The sequence below is a fragment of the Capra hircus genome, chromosome 28, assembly GCF_001704415.2.
Source record: "Capra hircus breed San Clemente chromosome 28, ASM170441v1, whole genome shotgun sequence".
Taxonomy (NCBI): domain Eukaryota; kingdom Metazoa; phylum Chordata; class Mammalia; order Artiodactyla; family Bovidae; genus Capra; species Capra hircus.
In genome coordinates this window covers 41,001,171-41,025,786 of record NC_030835.1, presented here as the reverse complement: position 1 = coordinate 41,025,786, position 24,616 = coordinate 41,001,171, and the positions used below count along the sequence as shown (strand labels likewise).

The window sequence follows — 24,616 nt, the reverse complement described above, 5'->3', positions numbered from 1 at the left end:
CCAAGTTATTTCATTTCAATCACTGTTCCTTTGTTGCTAAATAAACAAGGAGGAAAGACTGTGTATATAAAGCTCCTACAATAAAGAGGTTATTTAGGAAAAACGTACTAAAATACAGTACTTGCGTCTTCCCAACCAGCCCCAGGCCGTCCAGCCTCAGCCTGAGTTCTACCCTAGAGGATGCTGTAGCGCATGTTCCTTTTGGAAAGCGACGGTGGGAGAAGGGTATCAAAGCTAATCTTTAACTGAGACTTTACTATGTGAAAAACTCTTCTGCGCTTCTTAGTGGTAACACATTTAATGGTCAAACAGTCCTACGAGGCGGGTCCAAATTTAACCCTATTTCTCAGATGAAGAAATTGAGCTAGAGATGAATTACTTCCTTAAGGCCACACAGTCACTCAGCGACGGAGACCACCGCGAAAGCAGGCATTCCGGAGAGGAGCACAACGGAGGACACAAGAAGAGGGAGGGAAAGGGGGAGACGGGGAGGCGGGAGGGGGACACACAGGGGAGAAATAACCAGGACTGTCTTGCACTGATTGATATGCATGTTTTCATCACTTTAGCTGCTGGCGTCACCGCCAGGAACGGAAAAGACTTCTACCTCTGTAAGGTTCAGCCTCGATAACAAGAAAACCATCGCACAGGAGACGCGTGGACGCTCCCTTTCTCACCCGCAGGTTCCCCGGCGTCGCAGGGCCGCCTTCAGCGGCGAACTACAACCCCCACTATGCACCGCGCGGGGGCCAGGGGCCCATGCGGGGGGCGCACGCGAGGGTGTTCCACAGGCGCCTTGAGAAAAAGAAAAAAAGGATACATCTTCCGCCGCTCTCCAGCCTTCACACTGTTCTCACTCTCAGAGGGATGCGGTCGTCTTTTTTATGAACAGCTAATACGGAAAAGCGTGTAAGGTCGCTTCTGTTTTCAGGCACAACAGAGGACAGCTGCGACAACAGAGCCCGGGCGCGAGGTCCTCGGCCAAGCGCGGGGCAGAGCCAGCGGAGGCGGGGCGAGGACGCGGCCGGAAGTGTGCTCAGGCGGAGAGAGAAACCTGAGTGGTTGCTGGTGCGCGCTTCCGGCTAGTACGCTGACGTCGGCCGGCTGTACAGGGCGCCGCTGAGGGCTCTTCGGCCGCCGCCGCGCGTACCTTGCTCGCCCCGAGGCGCTTAGTCTCCTCTCTTCTCGCCGTAGGCCGTGACGACATGAGCAGCAAAGAAGGTGGCATCCTCAAAAGCTTTGGGCGTGATTTACTTATTTAATCCAGCCTTTTTGTCGCATTTTCCACTTCCCACCCTTGAAAGATGCTTTTTCCCCGCGCAGACTCGGGGGGCGGCGGCCCTGGTGATTTCCCCGGCCACATTGGCCCTATTTACCTCTTTTCCTTAATCCTCGAGGCATTTTTATCTTAGTTCGGTAATTGCCCCACCTTGTTCCAGATCAGGGAACCCACTGTGGGAGGTTTGGATGAGCTTAAGGTTTGGGAGGTGGTGGGGGAAGGTAGTGCTGCTTTTTGTCCGTTTGCTGAGAAAGTCTCTGCGATGAGGCCCAGGGGAGGTCTGGTTTTAAGGAAGAAAGGGGTTTACCTCTGTTATGTGTTGTCAAGTCCTGGCGATGGGAGAGCCCTGTCCAACCTTTTTTTCCTTCTCTATGTAAGGATCAGGAGGGTTCAGGAAAAGGAAGCATGACAATTTCCCACATAACCAGAGAAGAGAAGGGAAGGATGTTAATTCATCTTCACCTGTGATGTTGGCCTTCAAATGTAAGTTCTCTATCTGGAGGTTTTCCAGTGGTGCTCGGTCTGTCATGAAAATTGAGATTACAAAAGTCTTGACTTTATTTTCCCCTTTTAAGTTTCACAGGTAAACATTAATTAACATCAGACCTGCCACATAACTGGAAATTACTGTGCACCTGATACACAAGTATACATATCAGCTATATATGTACGGATAATTTTAAACGTGTATTGGTTTTGTTTTCTCCGCTAGGCTTTTGGAGACTTTTATGTTTTTTTTTTTTTAATATATTTTTTTTATGTGGAACATTTAAAAAGTTTTTATTGAATTTGTTATAATAACTGCTTCTATTTTATGTTTTGATTTTTTGACCATGAGGCATGTGGGATCCCTGACCAGGCATCGACCTCACACCCTCTTCATTGAATGGTGAAGTCTCAACCACTGAACCAGGAGGGAAATGCTGTATTTTTGTTTTCACTATATCTTTTTGCAGAGAGTGGGCACTCAAGTGCATGTAAATTATATGGATATGTTTAGTCCCAGATTCTCTTTTCTCAGTATATTAACTTGGGAAAATTCCTCTTTGCAAAACAAAGTATAAAACAAAATTCATGTAACTCTTGTCTTCTGTCCAGCATCCTATTTTTTTTGTACACAATGTGTGGCAGGCAAGATCTTAGTTCCCCTACCTGGGATTGAATCCATGCTCCTCTGCAGTGAAATTGCAGAGACCTAGCCACTGGACCAGCACAGAATTCCCCCAGCATCCTATTCTTTATAGTTTCTGTAGTTCAGGAATCCAAGACAGGCTTAGCTGTTGGTTCAGATAACTTGGAGTCACCTTGAATTGAGTTGGAGGATCCACAACTATCAGTCACTTAGGCCTTCTGCTAGCAGTCAGCTCTGTGTGCCCCCATGTGGACCCCTCCATAGTACTACCTGAGTGAACTTGTGTTACAGCATTTGGCTTCCCCAGATAGAGGGAGGGAGAAGACCACAGTTCTCTTATGTCCTAATCTTGGATATCATACATGTCACTTTTGCTATAGTTTATTAGTTAGAAATGAGGCAGTTTAAAACTCAGCCTCATGTTTGAGAGAAAGGGAATTTAGTGCCACGTTTTGAGAGGAGGAGTATTAAGTAAATTGTGGACATGTTCAAAGATTGTCACAGCGCATAACTGTGATCTTCAGTGGTGTAAGACAACTACTTGTGACTGAGGAAAGAGCGTATTGATAGAGCTATATGCGCAGTGGAGAAGCTGCACTGGGTCAAGTGCTCCCTGTTGTTACGGGCTCACGCACTCCATTGCTTGTTTCCAAGCATGTTTTGCTGTCTTATGTTTCTTCCTTCCTTTGTCTTCGTAGCTCATTAGGCCTGGAATAGCTTCTACCTTGGTGCCCCATTGCCCCACTGAGATACTGCTCTTTAGGCCTGGAATAGCTTCTAGCTTGGAGAAGGCAATGGCACCCCACTCTAGTACTCTTGCCTGGCAAATCCCATGGACACAGGAGCCTGGTAGGCTGCAGTCCATGGGGTCGCTAGGAGTCGGATACCACTGAGTGACTTCACTTTAACTTTTCACTTTCGTGCATTGGAGAATGAAATGGCAACCCATTCCAGTGTTCTTGCCTGGAGGATCCCAGGGACGGGGGAGCCTGGTGGGCTGCTGTCTATGGGGTCGCACAGAGTTGGACACGACTGAAGCGGCTTAGCAGCAGCAGCAGCAGCAGCAGCTTCTAGCTTGATGTGCCATTGCCCCACTGATGCTCTGTAATTTTTTTAAAGACCCATTCCAAGTAGCTTCTTCCTACTTTTCTGATCTTTTTCTGATTTTCCTCCCAAGCAAATTTGGTGACAGACATTGCCTTCATTGAACATCCATCCATTTAGTCAAGACGTATTTATTGAACATCTGTGTTCTAGCAAGGGCTTCCCAGGTGGTGCTAGTGGTAAAGAATCTGCCAGCCTATGCAGGAGATACAAGAGACATAGGTTTGATCCCTGAGTTGGGAAGATTCCCTGGAGTAGGAAATGGCAACCTGCTCAGGTGTTCTTTCCTGTAAAATCCCATGGACAGAAGATCCTGTGGGGCTACAGTCTGTGGGGTCTCAAAGAGTCAGGACTGAGTGACTGAACACTGCTAATACTGTGTTTTCGCATATGTTGATAGTGAACAAGAAAAACATAATTCCTGCTTTACTGAGCCTTTTGTATATATTTATTATAACATGATCACATTCAATTCTTTGCATCTGTCTCATACTGGACTGAGCTTGAGGATAGAAACTGCCTTATTTAACTTTTTATTCATAGTATCTAATTCACAGTGGTGATTTATATAGTCAAAATGTGAATGCATTTGATTGTCTTCAAATGTTAGGCAAAATCCTAGCCTAATTATTATCTCAGTAATAAAAGACCGGATGTATTTAGGCCTTTGTTAGCTGCTAATTTGGTTAGTATTCAAGTTCTGAATACACTTTTGTATTCAAGTTCAAAGTATGACTGTGGACTGCCAGGCAACTTGCTAGTTCTTTGGAATGATAATTCTTCTAAAATAGAGTGGTTATTAAGTAAGTAAGTGCTTTATGGGTATTTCAACACCTAGGGCTTGAGAATTCAGAAAGTTGATGTTATTAAGGTTTAAAGCATAATTTGAAAATTCTGGTTTATTTTTTGTGGATATTTACGTTGTGCATGGTAAGGTAATTAAAAATAACTTTACATAATTTAGTGAAGTAGTTGAAAGTAATTTTTATAAGTAGTTATATGTGGTAATTTTGTGATAACAATCTCTGTATTAGAACAGATAATTTGTTACAATATATACATCTCATTGGAGGCTCTGGGTGGTAAAATCTAGTTAAGGCATACCTGTATTTAAAGAAATTCAGAATATCTTGGTTAGTAGCAGAGTTTTTGATTTCCAGGTATTTTAAAAGTAAATAAGTTGATTTCTCCTATATACTGACAATATTGTTTCATTATACTTTCAAATGTAGAGCAAGCATGCTTATGGTCATAATAATGTGTTTTTAGCATTTCAGCAGGAACTTGATGCAAGACATGACAAATACGAGAGACTTGTGAAACTGAGTCGAGATATAACTGTTGAAAGCAAAAGGACGATTTTTCTCCTCCACAGAATTACAAGGTAAGTAAGTATCTTTACATTTGTTACAGTTGGATACAGGTTGGTATGTATTTTATATTAAGTCAGTGGGCAGTAACTAGCTGACTTTTTTTAAACACCAGGATCAAGAGTCTGTTATTAGCAGGTAGATTTTATTTTAACAATAAACATTTTTTTAAAAAATAGGAAATTTTCTTATTTTCAGAACAGCTAAGGATTTGTGTCTTGTTAAGATCATTCACAGAGATAGAACTATTGTTTATGAACATCAGTTCAGTTCAGTCACTCAGTCGTGTCCGACTCTTTGCGACCCTGTGAATAGCAGCACGCCAGGCCTCCCTGTCCATCACCAACTCCCGGAGTTTTCTCAGACTCACGTCCATCAAGTCAGTGATGCCATCCAGCCATCTCATCCTCTGTCGTCCCCTTCTCTTCCTGCCCCCAATCCCTCCCAGCATCAGACTCTTTTTCCAGTGAGTCAACTCTTCCCATGAGGTGGCCAAAGTACTGGAGTTTCAGCTTTAGCATCATTCCTTCCAAAGAAATCCCAGGGCTAATCTCCTTCAGAATGGACTGGTTGGATCTCCTTGCAGTCCAAGGGACTCTCAAAGAGTCTTCTCCAACACCACAGTTTAAAACCATCAATTCTTTGGTGCTCAGCCTTCTTCACAGTCCAACTCTCACATCCATACATGACCGCTGGAAAAACCATAGCCTTGACTAGATGGAACTTAGTTGGCAAAGTAATGTCTCTGCTTTTGAATATACTATATCTAGGTTGGTCATAACTCATCTTCCAAGGAGTAAGCATCTTTTAGTTTCATGGCTGCAGTCACCATCTGCAGTGATTTCGGAGCCCCAAAAAATAAAGTCTGACACTGTTTCCACTGTTTCCCCATCTGTTTGCCATGAAGTGATGGGACCAGATGCCATGATCTTCATTTTCTGAATGTTGAGCTTTAAGCCAACTTTCTCACTCTCCATTTTCACTTTCATCAAGAGGCTTTTTAGTTCCTCTTCACTTTCTGCCATAAGGATGGTGTCATCTGCATATCTGAGGTGATTGATATTTCTCCCGGCAATCTTGATTCCAGCTTGCATTTCTTCCAGCCCAGCGTTTCTCATGATGTACTCTTCATATAAGTTAAATAAGCAGGGTGACAATATACAGCCTTGACGTACTCCTTTTCCTACATATTTAAACTTTAATCATTTATTAGAGCCTATTAACATTAAAGCTTTTCTTGGATGATATGTGCAACAATTTTAGTATTAGGTAAACACTGCATTCTACTTATCTCCCCATTCATTTTTCAGTTCATTGGACATTGGGCTTTCTGCCTCACCGAATTGAAATTGAAATTGCCTTTGTTCACTTATATTGATAAATCTAGTATATACTCTTCTACTGTTTTCTTATTTACATTTCTGCAGCATGTGATAGTGTTGACTGTTTAATTCTTTGGGGGAATTCTGAAGTTCTTCCACCTTCAGCTCTGTGATATTCTTAAACTATGACTTGACTGTTTTTCTAGATGAAAGTATTAATTGCTCAGTCCTGTTTGGCTCTTTGCGACCCCATGGACTTAAACCCACCAGGCTCCCCAGTCAAGAATACTGGAGTGGGTTGCCGAGTCCTCTTCCAGGGGATCTTTCCGACTCAGGGATCAAACCCTGGTCTCCTGCATTGCAGGCAGATTCTTTACCGTCTAAGCCACCAAGGAAGCTTAATTCTTTGCAAGTTCCCCCACCTTCAGCTCTGTAACATTCTTTCTGTAGGTCTTTACTGTTTTTCTAGGGAGCTCTGTGTATTTGATAGATTTCTTTGTTGCAAATAAAAAAAGCGAACTTAAACTAGCCTAGATTAAGAGGAGGGAAGTAGAATATTTTATGAATGCAGCTGGGTATTTCCATTTTCTCATCTTTGTTTTGTATTTGACTAGCTTTCTTTGCTTTTCTGTTCTGCATTGAGGTAGAAATCATCCACCCTGTAGCTCACAAAGAGAGATTTTTGTTACATTGGCAATTCCAAATGCCTCCAGCAGCTAGTGAGGATTGGCTCCCCACTGTGTGTCTGACAAAGTATTTAAGCAAGTCCAAGTGTAATTTTTGAGCTTTTTATTATTAAAGTAGTATTGAAGTATTCTATTCATGCACAGCTTTTAAGGTAACTCTGAAATACTTTAATTTTTATTCCATTAAGTGGAAACAATTTGTCATATGTGGATTAGTGGAATGTGGCGCTATTAACATTTTCTTTTTTATACTTGGTTCTAAAATTAGTTTTTTGCTTGTTTTTTGAACCAGTTTTCAGGTAGCTTATACACACTTGAGCTTGTATTATGAAAAAAAGCAACACTGATCTGGTAAATTATGAACACCTTTTTCAATAGAAATTTCAGTTCTAAAACAATTGTCAATATTGAGCAGTTTAAAGAAATAGTAAAACTGCAACAGGAGAATTTCATATTTTGGAGAAAACCATGTTACTGTGTAACATCATCTTATGGTTGTCTACCAAAAAATAATAAATATTCATTATAGTAAACTTAGAAAATAATAATCTTTAGAAATATTGAAAATGACAGAGACGTTAAGGTACTGAGTAAAAGAAGTCAGTGAATGAAATACACTGACAGCCATTATCAGTAAGCAGATTTCATATGTTATGCTTTTTTTATCCTAATTGTTTCCATATTGTCCCTAATGTTTTTTGATCAGTAAACTAATAGTAAACTTCAGAAAAATTATAAACTAGAGAAAGTAAAACACTTAATGAAAGAAATCAGAGTACATAAAGATAACTACTCTTAATGAGCACTTTTCATATTTTAACTATACTTTCATTTTCTTTAATAGATAAAGGTTAAAATAAGTAGATAAGGGTAATATCTCTTTACCAGTGAGCTTTGGTAGTTTGATCTTTTAAAAAATTTATCTATTTTGTTTCATAATGTTCTTTTATTTCTATAGAATCTGTTGTAATGTCCTCTCTCTCATTCCTGAAGTTGGTAATTCGTATCCTTTCTTTCTCTTGATCTGTTTGGCTAGAGGTTTATCAATTTTATTGATCTTAAAGGACTACTGTTGATTTCATTGATATTCTGTATGGTTTTCTGACATTGATTTCTGCTATTTCCTTCTTTCTGTTTCCTTTGGATTCATTTGTTCTTTTTCTGAAGAATTTCTTAAGGTGGAAGCTGGGATCAAAGAAGAAACTGAGATCATTTCTTCTTTTCTAATACAGTGCTATTTGTTTCCCTTTTACACCTCTAAGTACATTTTAGCCACATTCCACAAATTTTGATATTTTGTTTTTCATTTTCATTCAGTTCAAAATACTTGCTAATTTTCATTTTCATCTTTGATTTCATCTTGGGTTATTTAGATGTTGTTTTGTTTCCAAATACTTGGGAATTTTCCAAGCATGTTTTTTATGATTTGAATTCTTTTAAATTTACTGAAACTTGGTTTTGACCCAGAATGTGGTCTCTCTGGACCTTGTACACTTGAAAAGTATATGTACTCTGCTGCTGTTGAGTGTAGTGTTCTATCGTGTCAGCCAAGTCAAGTTGGTTGATGATATTGTTCAGTCATCTATGACGTTTCTGATTTTTATTAACATATACTTGTTCTGTCAGTTATTGAGAGATGTTGAAATCTCTTGACTATAATTGTGAATTTGTCTGTTTCTTTTTGCAGTTCTATCAGTTTTTGCTTGATGTATTTAAGTTCTTTCATTTGATGTATTAAATGACATTTAGGATTGTTCTGTTGACTTGATGAATTGACCCATTATTATCATGATTATATCCCTGGAAATATTCTTTGTTTGGAAATCTGTTTTGTTATTATATTGATAACTACTCTCATTTTCTTTTGATTAGTGTTAACAGGGTATATCTTTATTCATCCTTTTATTTTTAATCTATTTATGTCTGGACTTCCCTGGTGACTCAGACAGTAAAGAATCTGCCTGCAATGCTGGAGACTGGGTTCAATCCCAAGGTCAAGAAGGTCCCTTGGAGAAGGGAATGGCAACCCACTCCAGTAGTCTTGTTTGGAGAATTCCATGGACAGAAGAGCCTTGTGGCTACAGTCCATGGGGTCACAGAATCAGGCATGATTGAGTGGCTAACACTTTAACACTGTATATATTTAAAAAGGCTTTCTTATCTTTTTTGGTTTTTAATCCATTTATCAATTTTATCTAATCTCTGCCTTTTACATAGGTGTTTAGACCATTTACATTTAATGTGATTATTGACATGGTTGGAATTCAACCTGTGATCCATTTTCCTTTTTTTTTTTTGCCTTATTTTGGATTGAGTATTTTTTATAATTCCATTTTTTATCTTATTTGTTGGCTTATTAGCTGTACTTGTTTTTTGTTTTTGTCGTGGTTGTTTTATGGTTTGTAATATATGACTTGTCACAGCCTGCTGTCCGTACTTTGTACAATACCATGTTAACTGAAACTTGTGCATTTCAGAATCTTGTCTTTCTTTGCATGGTTCTGTGGTAATAGTTACTTTGTAAATTGAGGTCACAGTGTTGATATGCACAGATTTCAGTTAACATGATACTGTGCAGAGTAAGGACAGCTTGCATATCACTTTGCCTATAATATATGAACCCTATAATTCTATTCTTTCTTTTCCATTTCACTTTTACAAGCTTGGCTGGCCTTTGTACTACTTCTGAAATACATGCTACTTCTATCTTATTTATAATCCCTATGGGTGTATACTCAGTCATGTCTGACTCTTTGTGGCTCTATGGACTGTAGCCCTCCAGGCTCCTCTGTGCATGGAATTTTCCAAGCAAGGATACTGGAGCAGGTTGCCATTTCCTACTCAGGGATTTTCCCAACTCGCGTGGAACCTGCACTCCTGCATTGGCAGGCAGATTCATTACTACAGTGCCACCTGGCTTAGCCTATAAGTAAGTTAAGCTGCTCAGTCGTGTCCGATTCTTTGCGACCCTGTGGACTGTAGGCTACCAGGCTTCTCCATCCATGAGATTCTCCAGGCAAGAATACTGGAGTGGGTTACCATTCCCTTCTTCAGGGGATATTCCTGACCCAGGGATTGAACCCGGGTCTCCTGCATTGGAGGCAGATGTTTTAACCTCTGAGCCACCAGGGAAGATATAGGCTTAGCCTATAATCCCCATAATATACCAGAAATGGTAAATATATGGAAAAAGATAAATTTTTAATTAAAAAGTCATATTGTTTAAGTAAAAATTATTATTTTGGGGATTATTATTTTTACTTAAAATTTAAAAGTTAGTACTTTAAATAAAAGTACTAATCCCCATAATACATTATTATTTTTAAACAATATGATTTTTTAAATTAAAGTTACCTTTTCCCATCTATTTACCATTTCTGGTGTCCCGTATTCCTTTATTAATAGAACCATGTTTTCATCTGGCATCATTTTTGTTTTGCCTAAAGAATGTCCTTTAATATGTTTTGTAGTGTCAGTGTGCCAGTGATGAATCAACTATTTCTGGTCTTGTATGGGCTCTTGAGATTATTTTGTGTGTTCACTTAGAGTGGGCCTTTTTTCAGCCTCACAAGTTTGCACTAATCAAAATTCAACTGAAGACATGAGTAGTCCCCTCTGTAGATCTCTGAAACTCTCTGCATGTATTTTCTCCTTTGTTTCTTTGCCTTGCAAGTTTTAGCCATCTTGACCACTGTGAACGCCCATCTCCTCCACCTCTACTGCGGAAGACTCCTGGGGGCCACATAAGTTTCTCATGCCTACACTGTCACTTGGAAACTGTTCAGGCAGTCAGGAATAGTCACAGGGCACATGTCCTTTTTTTCACTCGCGTGCTGTCCTATGCTGCTTGTTTCACAATGTCTGAAAACCTTTCTATTTATTTATTTTTTATATGTTTGTTTCTCTTTAGTTGTTTATGGTGGGATGACAAATCCTGTTCATGTTATTCCATCTGACTAAAAGTAGACCTCTCTAGATGTCTTGTTGTTGTTGAGGATAACTGCTTCACAATGTTGTTTTAGTTTCTGCTGTACAATAGCGTGAATCAGCTGTGAGTTTACATATATCCCCTCACTCTTGAGCCTCACTCCCAACCCCATCCCACCTGGCTAGGTCATCACAGAGCACCAAGCTGAGCTCTCTGTGCGGTATAGTAGCTTCCCGTTAGTTATCTCTTTTACGCATGAAAGGAGATCAGTCCTGAATACTCATTGGAAGGAGTGGTGCTGAAGCTGAAGCTCCGATAGTCTGGCCACTTGATGCGAAGAACTGACTCATTGGAAAAGACTGTGATGTTGGGAAAGATTGAAGGCAGGAGAACGGGATGACAGAGGATGAGATGGTTACCAACTCAATGGGCATGAGTTTCAGCAAGCTCCGGGAGTTGGTGATGGACAGGGAAGCCTGGCATGCTGTAGTCTGTGTGGTCCCAAAGAGTTGGACACGACTGAGCAACTGATCTGAACTGAGTGTATGTATGTTAATGCTACTCTCTCAGTTGGTCCCACCATCTCCTTCCCCTGCAGTGTCCACAGTCTGTTCTCTACATCTGCATCTCTATTCTTGCCCCGTAGATAGGTTCATCAGTACCACTTTTCTAGATTCCATATATATGCATTAGTATGCAATATTTATTTTTCTCTTTCTGACTTACTTCACTCTGTATGACAGAGTCTAGGTCCATCCACATCACTACAAACAACCTAATTTCATTCCTTCTTATGGCTAAGTAATATTCCACTGTATATATGTACCACAACTTCTTTATCCATATATCATATTTTTATGAACATAATTTCTCTTGTAGTTATGGTTATGTTATAAATACAGCTTCTTACACTTCTACACTGAATATTACGTTAAAGCATTTTCCATTTTTTACCTATTTTTAATAAAATTATAGTTGTATTTTTGAGTTAGAAGTTTCAAGATACATAGGATATTTATTTAACTGTGCATTAGTTGATATGTATTTTATTTCAGTTTTTCACTATCAAAACATCTGGCTGATATTTTAAAAGTTCCCAATATCTTGATTGTAGTGCTCCTGATATGGAAGAAATATTGACTGAATCAGAAGTTAAATTGGATGGTGTCAGACAAAAGATACTGCAGGTAGCCCAAGAGCTCTCAGTAGAAGACATGCATCAATTCCACAGAGCCATTACTACAGGTGAGTCTAGGTGTACTTTAGTGGTAATGTTTAAAAAAAATAGTATGTTAAATGATTTATGTATGCATTGCATGAATTACAATTAACACTTAGTGAAATATTATTGGCTTTAAAAAATTGGGACTTCCGAGTAGTAATATAAAGATAATTTCTTACTTGGCTTTATTTTCCTGTGTAGTGATAATTATTGATAGATTTTGATAAAGTAATTGAGGAGACACTCTTAATAGAGAAACTTTATTCTTGACTGAGTAGAGTGTATTCAGACAGGGTGTATCTCATTCCCCACTGAGTATATATTTCACTTGTGGCTCTAAGTTTCAGTCACAGTAGGTTCATAAAAAGAGGATGTATCACCTAGCCAGATGGACCAAAACATCTCATAGTGCGACTGCATACTGGGAATTCTAGGGTAATACTGGGTTTTATATATTCATTTAAAAAGTTTCATGGAGTATTGGATCTTGGTGATTATCACCATTTATAAATCAGTTGTACAAACATTTAAAGTACTTGATCTGATCCTCTTCGTCCTTTTCTTGTTGTGAATTCACTGATAGGAGAGAGAACTGTATAATTCAGGCATACTCTAAAATTTGCAGAAAGACAAAGTCAAAGTTTGATTCATATTTATAGAAGTAAGTGGAAGTTGCTTTCTGTCAAAGAGCTGATTCCATTGAGCTCAGGTCAGTTCAGTAGTAAGAAATGAGTTCATTTGGTATCTGTTCAATATATGTTCAGTTTTAGTCTAAATATTTATCGTTTCAGCACTTATTTTTTAGAAGTGTCAACTTGTGGTTGTTGAAATGTCTTAATAATTAGTAAGAGAAAGTGCCTGCATATATCAGTTAAAGTTGAAGATACGTTATTATAAACTAAAGTGATAGAATAGTTTTATGAAGAGTCATTATGTTATCTTCTGAAAGGAGATACATTTCCATCCTCATAATTTATTATTTACTATCAGGGATTTATTTGAATTTTAAATTAATAGCACACATAACTAAAAAGGCTTTATGAATTCCGTTTATGTTGTCAGGCTGCACAGCCTTGCATATGACAAATTTGGGAGGATTGGGAGAGAAGATCAAAGGTAATGATAGGAAGAAAGGTGAAGTGAAAATTAAACAAGCCTCTAGAAGAAAACATGTGAGAATGTCTTCACGACCAAGATTTATTTTTTAAATGATAGAAGAAAGTATTAACTATTAAAGGAAAATTGGATCAATTGAATTTTGTTAAGAAATTGTCTTTATCAAAAGACATCATTAAGGAAGCAAAAAGGCAAATTGAAGTCTGAGAGATGATGTTTAAATATATACTTTAGATAGAGAACTCATATAGAATATGTGGAGAATTCCTACAAATCAATAAGAAGTCAATTTTAAAAATGGACAAAAAAAGTTGAATAGGGGCCTCAGAATGAGAATATTCAGATGACTATGAATATTCATGAAAAAGTGCTCAGCATTATTATTCACTAGAGTAGTGTAGAGTGAAACCAAATGAGGTACCATTCAGTCACCAGCATAACTAAATTGTAAATACTGACCATGCCATTAAAAAAAACAGTTTGGCAGCATCTAGCCAAAAACCTGCATCTACCATGTGATTGCTTGTGGCTACGTACCCGAGAAAAGTGAGGAGTATATCACCAAAAAACATGTGCAGGAGACCTCAGAACAGCAATAATCATAATATCCCAAAAGTAAAAGATCAGCAGGTCAGTGGGTAGGTACATTGTGGTGTAGTTGTCCAGTGTAGTACCATGTAGCATTAGAAAAGGGTAAAGGTGTGCAGCATCAAATACGAATTTCTCATTCTGTTGGACAAAATAAGCAGACACAAAAGGGTATCTAACTGTATAATTCCATTTATGTGAAGTTCAGAAAGAGGCATAATTAATCTAGAGATGTTGATTTGCTTCATTTGGCCCAGTAGGTTATGTGGTAGGTCCTTTGTTTATCAGTGAGTAAAGTATAAGGAAAGGCTTTAAATAAGAGCGAGGACCATATGGATAGTGACACACAGAATGTTACTTAAGAAGTCATGCTTGGCTTTTAGAACAAAACCGAGGAATGGGGAAGAAAGGCAAAGGGGACATTTCATTGAATCAGTAGAGTGTTTCTTAAATCAGGAAGGAAGCACTAACTCTTGGAAGAAGTTTAGTTAGGGCATTAGTGAGATGGAAGGAATCTTTCTTCAGATATTCCCACTTCACTATCACTGAGGATTATGAATTATTAAATCATAGTCATAGGATTATGAATTGTATGAGGACTAGTGCTTATAAGCACTGTATTTCATTTAGGGCTTCCCTAGTGGCTGCCCACAATGTGGGAGACCTGGGTTCAGTCCCTGGGTTGGGAAGATTCCCTGGAGGAGGGCATGGCAACTTCCTCCAGTATTCTTTCTTGGAGAATCCCGTGGATAGAGGAGTCTGGTGGGCCACAGTTCACGGGGTCACAAAGACTCAGACACAACTGAGTGACTAAGTTCATATTCCATTTAAGACGTTTGTTTAGATTTGTACGTTTTGAGATTACTCATGAATTAAATATTTGAGGATTCTTTGTATCTCACTTTTATTTAGGAAGTCTTTAAAATAAAATGAGGTTCTTTAAATTGATGCAATAGAGATTTATTTCCTTAAAGTTAAGGAATAAAACAGTCAAGAGAAGCGTCTGGGACTTAAAAATTTGCTCATAGATATTTTACTTGATAAAATAAGTTTATTTATAATTAGAGTAGCAGTAACAATGTGATGCTTATGAATAGCTTGCTGCTTGTAATTGTTAAATGCTTGTTTTGGTGTTACTCCAAATAGTTGTTCTTTTGACTTGAAGATAAAACAATTCTGGCATTGAACTAAAGGAGTTCCGTGCTTTTCCTCATTAAGAATAGTGCTAATGGCATGCAGAGCATTTCCCTAAGGGATACTTGTGTTAGCTCAAACATTGAGTATCCTACTAATAATTGAACAACAACAAAAAGTTAGGTCTGTTTTCTACACATTTCTTATCAGAGTACATTACAGATTGTCCCAAGGGATTGTTAAACAAATGACAAATAATTAGTTACTTGAAATAAATCACTTAAAACTTTTTGGTGCCCTATCATATTTTTAGTTTTTTTTTTTTTCCTCTTGTTGAAAAATTAACAGTTGGGGGAAATGCCCTCCATCTCAAAGAAAAAAATATTGTTTTGGTTTAATTTATATCATTGTGATAATATTGAAAATTGTCATTTAATTTTGAGACATCCTAGTGCAGAAAACTTAAGTTCAGACACTAACTAATATTTTAATTCTCTTATCCGAGAATGTGAATGATGGGTTGAGTGAGTGTTTTGGGCCAGCTACAGATATTTTTTAAAACTGTTGTTCTTTACATATTAAATATTTATGTTTATGTGACCTTTGCAGTATCCCTGAGACATAAATATTTTTACCACTTTATAAGTGGGGAAATTGAGACTTGCAAGAGTTAGGCAACTTGTTCAAGGTTATAAGGTAGTAAGTGGTACCACTGCTTGCTTATTGTGTGGATTTAATTTACCTGTTGAACTTTAGAACCTTACCCCAACTAAAGGCTTTATATTGCTTAAATTTCTCTTTGCCCAAATATGAAGGTTTTTCTTAAATAATCCAGAACACATTATAACTCTTGTGTTGCTCTTTTTTTCCTTCATAGCACTTAGCAACTTTGACATAATCTCTAATCTCCTTATTTATTATGTTTCTTTATTGTTTCTCTTCCTCTACTAGAATGTGGCTTCTGTTAAGTCTCTACAGAAAGTTTTTTGTTATTGTTAACTGGTGTATCCTAGACACTTAATAGCTGTTTGATAAATGTTGACAGAATGAAGAGCAAAAGTATTTTAAAAGGGCTTTTTTGTTCTTGTTGTTCAGCCACATCTTTTATCTAATGATTTGCTTTTGCAGATTTTTGTTTGACTGTTTTTTGTTGCTTCCAAAAGGAAACATGTTTCCAGGGGCTGTTGCTTAGATATAATACAAAAATAGGATCAATATTAATCTTTACAGACATTATAAAGCTCATATCAGTACAGAAAAATTTGATATCATTTCAGTATATTAGCACAGTTGAGACAGCTTAGTGAAAAAGTGAACATGAAGACATAAAGATCTGCAAGCCTTTGGAATAAATAATGGAAGAATTTAGTGAAGGGAAAAAGATATAGCTAAACATTGAATTTTTCTTTTTGTGAGATTTTGTACGCAGAGATGTTAGTTCAGGTGCTTTACCGGAACTAATGGGAATGAAGCTTCCTATTCATTCATAGGAAACAAATGAATAAACTTATGATATTTTGGTGGCTTAACAAAATAGGAATCATTTCTTTCTCATTTGAAGTCCAGGCTTTGCGATGGTGGTTTGAGTGTGCTCTGCCTACTTAGTCATTCATAGACCCAGGATCTTGGGGCTCTGACATTACCAGTTTGTGGTTTCCAAGATGAGCCAGGATATCAACATACAGCTGGCAGGTTGTGGAAAGGATAAGTACAGAGTCATGCCTGAGGTTTTTATGGGCCAGCTCTTGAAATGGCATCCATCACTACTGCCCACATTTTATTGGCCAGTTACATGTCCACACCTAACTTCAAGGAAGAATGGGAAATGTGGTCTCTGTGCCAAAGGCAGGGAAATATGTTTGATGGATAGTTAATTTTTCTCTGCCCAGTTCAATAATTTGATGTCCATTTGGTTTAGTGGGAAATCCAGGCATATGCATTTTGATAGGTTTATGTTTTTTTCTGCATGTATTTTAATTTGCTTTGAAAGCATTCGTTTGCCTGATGTGAAAATAATTTTAAAACTGAAAGAGATGTTGGAAGACATCTTGTGCTACCACCTCATTTTGTAAATGAGCTTAGAGGTGGTATTGGAATTGGAATCTGACTTGTTTATCTACCCTGATAAATGTTTTCTATTAACTCACTTTGCTAGTTAGTATTTGGTACTTTACACTGTAATTGTTTTCTGCAAAGCCAGCAGCTTTCATTTGATGATCTTAGATCCTGTATCTGGTTGAAGACTCTCACTTCCTTTTGTTTTACATAGATAAAATATTTTAATAAAATATTAATAAATTTTATTAAATTTACTTAATAAAATATCAATAAATTTTATTAAATTTATTTAATAAAATATTTTAATTACACAGATTTAAAATATGTAGTTTAAATTTGCATTTAAACATGAGATGATTCAGGGTACATTTTTTGTGACTGCTTTGATTGCAATTAATTGTTTATATCATATTAGAAACTTTCGTGGTGAATCCTGTAACCGTGAGAAAATCTGTCATAGGCATTTTCTGGGTCACAGAGACTGTTTGTGACCATTCTTTTGAGGAAAATGTTGGATACACACTACTTAGACTGTCCCAAGTGTAGGCAGGTCTTTTCACCCAGTTTCTCTTTTTATCTCTGAACATTCTTACTGTTTTTCTGAAATCCTGTTTCATCAAGTTACTCTTGACATCTGTCAGTTGGTAAGCCTTGGGGTGGGAATGCTAAGTAGGAAGCATGGGTGAGAGAACTTCCTACTCAGTTTGAACATACATGCACCAAGTCAGAGAGGTCCTTATTCTAACAATAGTGTCCCTTAAAGTAATTTATTATTACTTCCTAATATGATCAGGCACATTGAGCTAGGGTGACATTTTGGAAGAATAATGGCCTCTAAACTATTGGAAAGAAGACCAAAAAAACCATTGCTTTGTTTAAGGAAGTTTTAAATATTGTCTTATATAGTCAGCAAAAGCAAGCCTTGGAGCCGACTGTGGCTCAGATTATGAGCTCCTTATTGCAAAACTCAGGCTTAAATTGAAAAAAGTAGGAAAAACCACTGGACCATTCAGGAATGACTTAAATCAACTCCCTCATGATTATACGGTGGAGGTGACAAATAGATTTAAGGGATTAGATCTGGTAAACAAAGAGTGCCTGAAGAACTGTAGATGGAGGTTTATAACATTGTACAGGAGGCAGTGACCAGAACCATCCCTAAGTGAAAGAAATGTGAGAAAGCAAAGTGGTTGTCTGAGGAGGCTTTACACATAACCGAGGAAAGAAGAGAAGCAGAAGGCAAGGGAAAAAGGAAGAAATACACCCAACTGAATGCGAAGTTCTAGAGAATAGCATGGAGAGATAAGAAGGCCTTCTTTTTTAAATTTAATTTAATTTTATTTTTAATTACTTTACAATATTGTATTGGTTTTGCCATACATCAACATGAATTCGCCTCGGGTGTACACGTGTTCCTGAACCCCCCTCCCTAAGAAGGCCGCCTTAAATGAACAATGCATAGAAATAGAAGAAAACAGTAGAATGGAAAAGACTAGAGATCTCTTCAAGAAAATTGGAGATAACAAGGGAATATTTCATGCAAGGATGGGCATGGTAAAGGACAGAAATAGTAAGGATCTAACAAAAGCATAAGAGATTAAGAAGAGATGGCAAGAATACACAGAACTATACAAAAAAAGTCTTAATGACCCTAATGTGTGCTCACTCATCTAGAGCTGGACATCATGGAGTATGTGAAGGCAAGTGGGCCTTAGGAAGCATTACCATGAGCAAACCTAGTGGAGGTGATGGAATTCTAGCTGAGCTATTTAAATCCTAAAAGATGATCCTTAAAGTGCTGCACTCTAGGTATCATCAAATTTGGAAAACCCAGCAGTGGCCACAGAATGGAAAAGGTCAGTTTTCATTCCAGTCCCAAAGAAGGGCAATGCCAAGGAATGTTAAAACTACTGTACAGTTGCACTCATTCCACATGCTAGTAAGGTTATGCTCAAAATCCTTCAAGCTAGACTTCAACAGTTCATAAGCCAAGAACCTCAGATGTGCAAGCTGAGTTTTTGAAGAGGCAGAGGAACCAGAGATCAAATTGCCAACATGCATTGGATCATGGAGAAAAAAAGGGAGTTGCAGAAGAACATCTCCTTCATTGACTGAAGCCTTTGACTGTGTGGATCACAGCACACTGTGGAGAATTCATTAAGAAATGAGAGTACCAGACCACCTTACCTGTCCACTGAGCAGCCTGTATGTGGGTTAAGAAGCATCATTGAGAATCGAACATGGAACAACTGACTGGTTCCAAATTGGGAAAGGGGTGCATTAAGGCTGTATATTGTCTCCATGCTTATTTAACTTCTATGCACAGAGTACAGCGTGTGAAATGCCAGTCTGGGTGAATTGCAAGCTGGAATCAAGATTGCCAGCAGAAATATCAACAACCTCAGATATGCAGATGATACCACCCTAATGACAGAACGTGGGAGAGAGTGAAAAGGAACTAAAGAGCCCCTTGATGAAGGTGAAAGAAGAGAGTGAAAAAGCTGGCTTAAAACAACATTCAAAAGGCTAAGATCATGGTATCCAGTCCCATTACTTAATGGCAAATAGATAGGGAAGAAGTAGGAATAGTGACAGATTTTATTTTCTTGAGCTCCAGAATCACTGCAGATGGTGACTACAGCCAGGAAATTAAAAGACGCTTGCTACTTGGAAGGATAGCTATGACAAGCCTAGACAGCCTATTAAAAAACGGAGACATCACTTTGCTGATGGAGGTCCGTATAGTCAAAGGAATGGTTTTTCCGCTAGTCATGTATGGATATGAGAGCTGGGGCATGAAGAAGGCTGAGCATCAAAGAATTGATGCTTTTGAATTGTGGTACTGGAGAGGACTTGAGAGTCCCATTGTCAGCAAGAAGATCAAACCTGTCAATCCTAAAGAAAATCTACCCTGAACACTCGCTACTGAAGCTGAAGCTCCAAAAGAGCCTGATACTGAGAAAGATTGAAGGAAAAAGGGGGAGGGGACGGTAGAGGATGAAATAGTCAGATAGCGTCATCGACTCAGTGGACATGAATTTGAGCAAACTCTGAGAGAGAGTGGAGGAAAGAGGAGCCTGGCGGGCTGCAGTCCACGAGGTCACAGAGTCAGACACGACTTAGAGACTGAACGGTAGCAGCAACAACAGAGTACTGTTCCAACAAAAGTTAATGCCCAGCATTCTTATTTTAGTAATTCCCACTGCAGTTTAATGCAGTAGTTACAGAGGGCTCTTGTACCAGACACTGACGTATTATTTCATATAAAACCTACAATGTAGGTAGATGTTTGTATTTTACAAATGAGGAAATTGAAGTGCAGCAACTTAATAGACTTTGCTTAGTTTATACACCTAGTAAGAGACCGGTCTGACTTCTGGACCTCAGATATCCTCACTTCAAGTCTGCTTTCCCTTATGATTTTATCATATTTATTTGGGAGGAAGGCTGGAGGCAGGGAGGTGAGTCAGGAGGCTCTGGCAGTCATTCCTGGTGTGGAGTTAGGACATCTCCATTTTGTCTAAGCAGAGGGGAGGAAGAGGAACGGGCATGTTCTTAGAATATGGCCTTTTTAAAAAGTGCAAAGAAAAGGGAATAAACTAGGAAGACCTTTAGGTGTCTGGTTTGGCCAGCTGGTTAAGCACGGATGTTATTTATTAAGAGATGGAAGACAGATTGGGGTTTGGATGTGGTTAATGTGGCACCCGAGCAGTTCCCTAGTGGGTGTAGAGACTCGGGGCACAGTTACAGCCCTGGAGGCATCACTTTTAAGCTGTAGTTGATGTACAGACAAGGATAGAATGGTCCAGAGTAAGCGTAGAGAGAGAAGAAAGCCAAAGACTGCATACCTATGGAATCTTAACTGAAGGAAATAGAATGGAATATTTGATGGGCTAGGGTCCCAGTAGCAGAAGCCTGTCTCCTCAGGTTGCAGTAACAGGTTGTGAGGTCAGTTCAGGGAACCTTGGTTTGTGTGAGACACATTCAGGAGAGGGGAGCAGCTATTTCCACGCAGAGGAAGGGGTCTGGGGAGGGTACTCTGCCCTGGGTCCTAGGAGACAACCAAAGGACGCACACACCCAAGTGACATCATGTGCCTCCTTCCTTTCCTCCTCTGCTCTCTTCATCCTCCAGTGGTTAAAGAGAGTGAGCGATGAGAACGGAGCAGAGGTTTGATGACCGATAGGGAGAGGTGGACACGGACATGGAGGCAGGCCTGTAAAGTCCCACATGGGCAGGATCCCCAGTCACCTAGTGACCATCATTTTAGTGGAAGAAGTCATGGGAAAAGTTTGGTGATGTTCCCAGTATCAGTCATGGCTCATTTAGCTGAAAGACAAGTCAAATGAAAGATCATGCCAGCAACATCTGAAAATCAAGAAATGACTGAAGAATTATCAGGATGGTTTGATGGATTGTTTATGATGTATCTTAAATCACTTGGGAAGCAGGTTTTATAATACGTGTATTTTAATATTTTAAGGGAATAAAAGAATACATTTAAAATTCTAGGTTTATATTGATTGGTAATAATTTATATTCCTGTTAAAATATTTTGGCTATCACTCCAAGGGACAAGTGAGTTGAAAGTGCTGACAAGAGTTGTTTCAGGGAGTATTCTAGCGATTGCAATAGGAGAAGAGCGTGATCCTCTCCCAGGGTCCCAGAGTCAGCCCTAGGGGATTCAGAAGCTCTCCAGATGGCTGTCAACTTTTCTGCTCATTCAGGTTTGCTTTTAACAGATAAACTTTACTCAATGAGGTGAAGCAGAGAAAGAGACTTTGCTGCAAAACAGACCTGGGCTGCTTTGTTGGGGAACTGTAACAGCTGCTGCATGGAGTGCTTTGAAAATTAAATGGTATATGTTCGTGGAAAGCATTTCTTACTCTGGGACATAACTGTTAACAAAAGGTGTTTCTCTTCCCCGTGGAATTTAGCAGAATTAATCTGTAATAGTATGCTAAATCCTAAAATTTAATTTCATTTTAGGTAAAAACTCAGTAATACCGATTTGCCTAACATACACTCTTCAGTGCTAAAGTAAAAGCCTTGCTCAGATAGACAAAAATCCCAGTTAGTGGATTTGCATTTGTTTTACTGTTGGTAGTACATATTTATTATCTGTATACAAGTTACATGTTTAAGAATACATTTTTTTAGCAGAGTGGCCTGTGAATCAAACCTAGATGTGATTTTAACATTTCAGTAATCTGGTAAAGGTAACTTTTGAAAAAATTCAGGTTGTATTCTTTAAAATAGCTATACATGCCATTTTAAAGACTGAGATATAATTTATGTATCATAAAATTAACCTTTTTAAATTGTACAGTTCAGTGATCTTTAGCATAACCACAAGGTTGTGCAGCTATCACCACTAGCTAATACCAGAATATTTTCATCATCCCTAAAGGACACCCCTTACCCATTAGCAGTCATTCCCCATCTCCCTTCCCTCACCCCAAGACAGGCACTAATCTGCTTTCTGTCTACATGGATTTGCCTGTTCTAGACATCTCATAGAAACAGAATCATACAGTGTGTGGCCTTCTGTGTCTGAATTCCTCACTTAGCATAATGTTTCAGGGTTAATCTATGTCATTGCTTCTATCAGCACTCTCTTTTTTATAGCTGAATAGTATTTCATTGTGCATATATACTACATTTTGTCTATCCATTCATTAGTTTTTGGACATTTGGGTTGTTTCTGCTTATGATTATTGTTAATGATACTGTTATGAATGTTCGTACAAGTCTTTGTGTGAACACGTGCTTTCAGTTCTCTTGGGTATATACCTAAGAGGAATTGCTGGGTCAAATATCAGACAGTGTTCTATAACACTAGAAGCTTGGAAAGAAAGTTGAGATTTGTAGTTTGAGTTATGATGAAATCACTGTATGATTTTTGATGGAGATTTGGGTGGAATGTATATTGCTTAAATAGTATAAGAATAAATAAAAATAATCAAAGCCTTTCATTGGGTCTCCTTGCACATGTTCTCATAGAAAAAGATAGAAAATAACAAATTACATAAAAGCAACCTACAGACTTCTCTCTTACAGCTGATTTTGTAAATAATTCTAATTGGATTTCATCCAAGGCAGAAGCAGAAGGGGAAGGCATTGTTTGATAGAATATGGCAGTAGATTGAAAATTTTCACCTTGGGGATTATTCACTGGAAATAGCGGATGTCCTTTTCATCAAGTTGAAACATAACTTGTTTAAACATCCTTTTACCTAGATGTGACCAAAAATGCTTTCAGTGTTTGGGGCCAGATGTCCTTGAACTTTCTCTATGGTATATATTGAAACCTAATTTCTGTGGAGTAGAAGTTGGTCCCCTTATCTCTGAGGTGACTTAATCAAACACACCACAAGAACAACTTAAATAATGACTTCAGATAAACTTGAAAATATAATATTTGACAGCCACCCACCTCAATAGAGATTAATACCACAGATGAATTTTTAGGGCTCTTATTCCATATCCTTTTTTCCTGTATGAAAATAAATCAGATAAGCCCTGTAATTCTGAACTTCATCGGTTTAAACTCTATAAGTTTGTAAGAATGTGTCTTTCTTAGTGGGCTTAAATCCAAAGTACTATAGATAAAGGACAATTAGTTCTAAACATTTGAATACCAAATACCAATATTTTTGTCAAAACACTTGAGTTTCATAAAGCTATTGAGGAGGAACAGTCCTATTATAAATTGCATTAGAAGCAGTTTACTAAGCATTTGAGTCAGTTTTGTATATGAAGTACTGTCTTGGGGAATGGAGAAAGGAGCAGAGTTGTATCAAAGGGATGATTCTTGCCTTCATAGTTCTAGGGTGTAAAATAGGTGATCATGCAAAGCCTACTGAAGCATTTAATTGAAGTATAAGCTTTATGTAGTAGGTTTGAAGAAATGAGTGCTACCTTGATTAGAGTGTATCAGAACATTTAAACTCTTTACAGGTAGAAAAAGATTTGAGAGAGAGCAACATAGGCACAGACTAGCACAGAACTGTGAAAGAATACAGGTAAACGAAGCTTGGAGAAAAACTGACCTAGGGGTTTAGTGGGGAAAATGAGAAAAAATGAGTATGTTTTACATGGAGTTGAATAAGGTAAAGTGAGAAGGCTTGAATTGACTCCTTCAGTGGTGTGAGTGAGTTTCTAGCCACAGTTTGTTCATCCATAAAGTAAGGATAGTAATACAGCCATGTAAAGTTACAGTGAGCTCTGAAAAGCTGGATGTGTCAACTACCAGATGCATCATCTTGCACTGACACTCGACTTAGACACTACCAATATTTTTTTTATATATTAAAAAAAAATTGTTGTTGGAGACTTCTGAGTATATACCCAAAAGAATTGGAAGCTGGAATCAAGCAGATATTTGTACACTCATCATCATAGCAGGGTTAGTCACCATACCTGAAAGGCGGAAGCAACCCAGGTGTCCATCGATGGGTGAATAGATAAAATTCGGTGTATTCGTGCAGTGGAGTATGGTTTGGCCTTATAAATTGGAAAGGAAGGGCATTCTGACACATGCTACAACACGGGTAGATGCTCCGTGAGATGAGCCAGTCTCAGAGGGACAAATGCCATTTGTTGGCTAGTTGCTCAGGCGCATCCAACTCTGTTGCGACCCCATAAACTGTAGCCTGCCAGGCTCCTCTGTCCATA

The 24,616-nt window shown here is 38.3% G+C and overlaps 1 protein-coding gene across 3 annotated transcripts in view; it reads left to right on the top strand.

The window, feature by feature from the left end:
• The window catches only part of TSNAX (translin associated factor X), a 34,346-nt gene continuing 10,804 nt past the window's right edge, over positions 1,075-24,616 (top strand). For 2 of the 3 annotated variants that reach the window (XR_001917436.1, XM_005698977.3), the window contains exons 1-4: positions 1,075-1,221; positions 1,658-1,762; positions 4,785-4,899; positions 11,936-12,066. Coding sequence is in view for 2 of the 3 variants with exons in the window: in XM_005698977.3 (XP_005699034.1) it covers positions 1,206-1,221; positions 1,658-1,762; positions 4,785-4,899; positions 11,936-12,066 (367 nt within the window). In the remaining variant the exon portion in view is untranslated. Of the gene's footprint in view, positions 1,222-1,272; positions 1,417-1,657; positions 1,763-4,784; positions 4,900-11,935; positions 12,067-24,616 lie in introns of those variants that run through there. The other variant, XM_005698978.3, reaches the window with a different exon arrangement.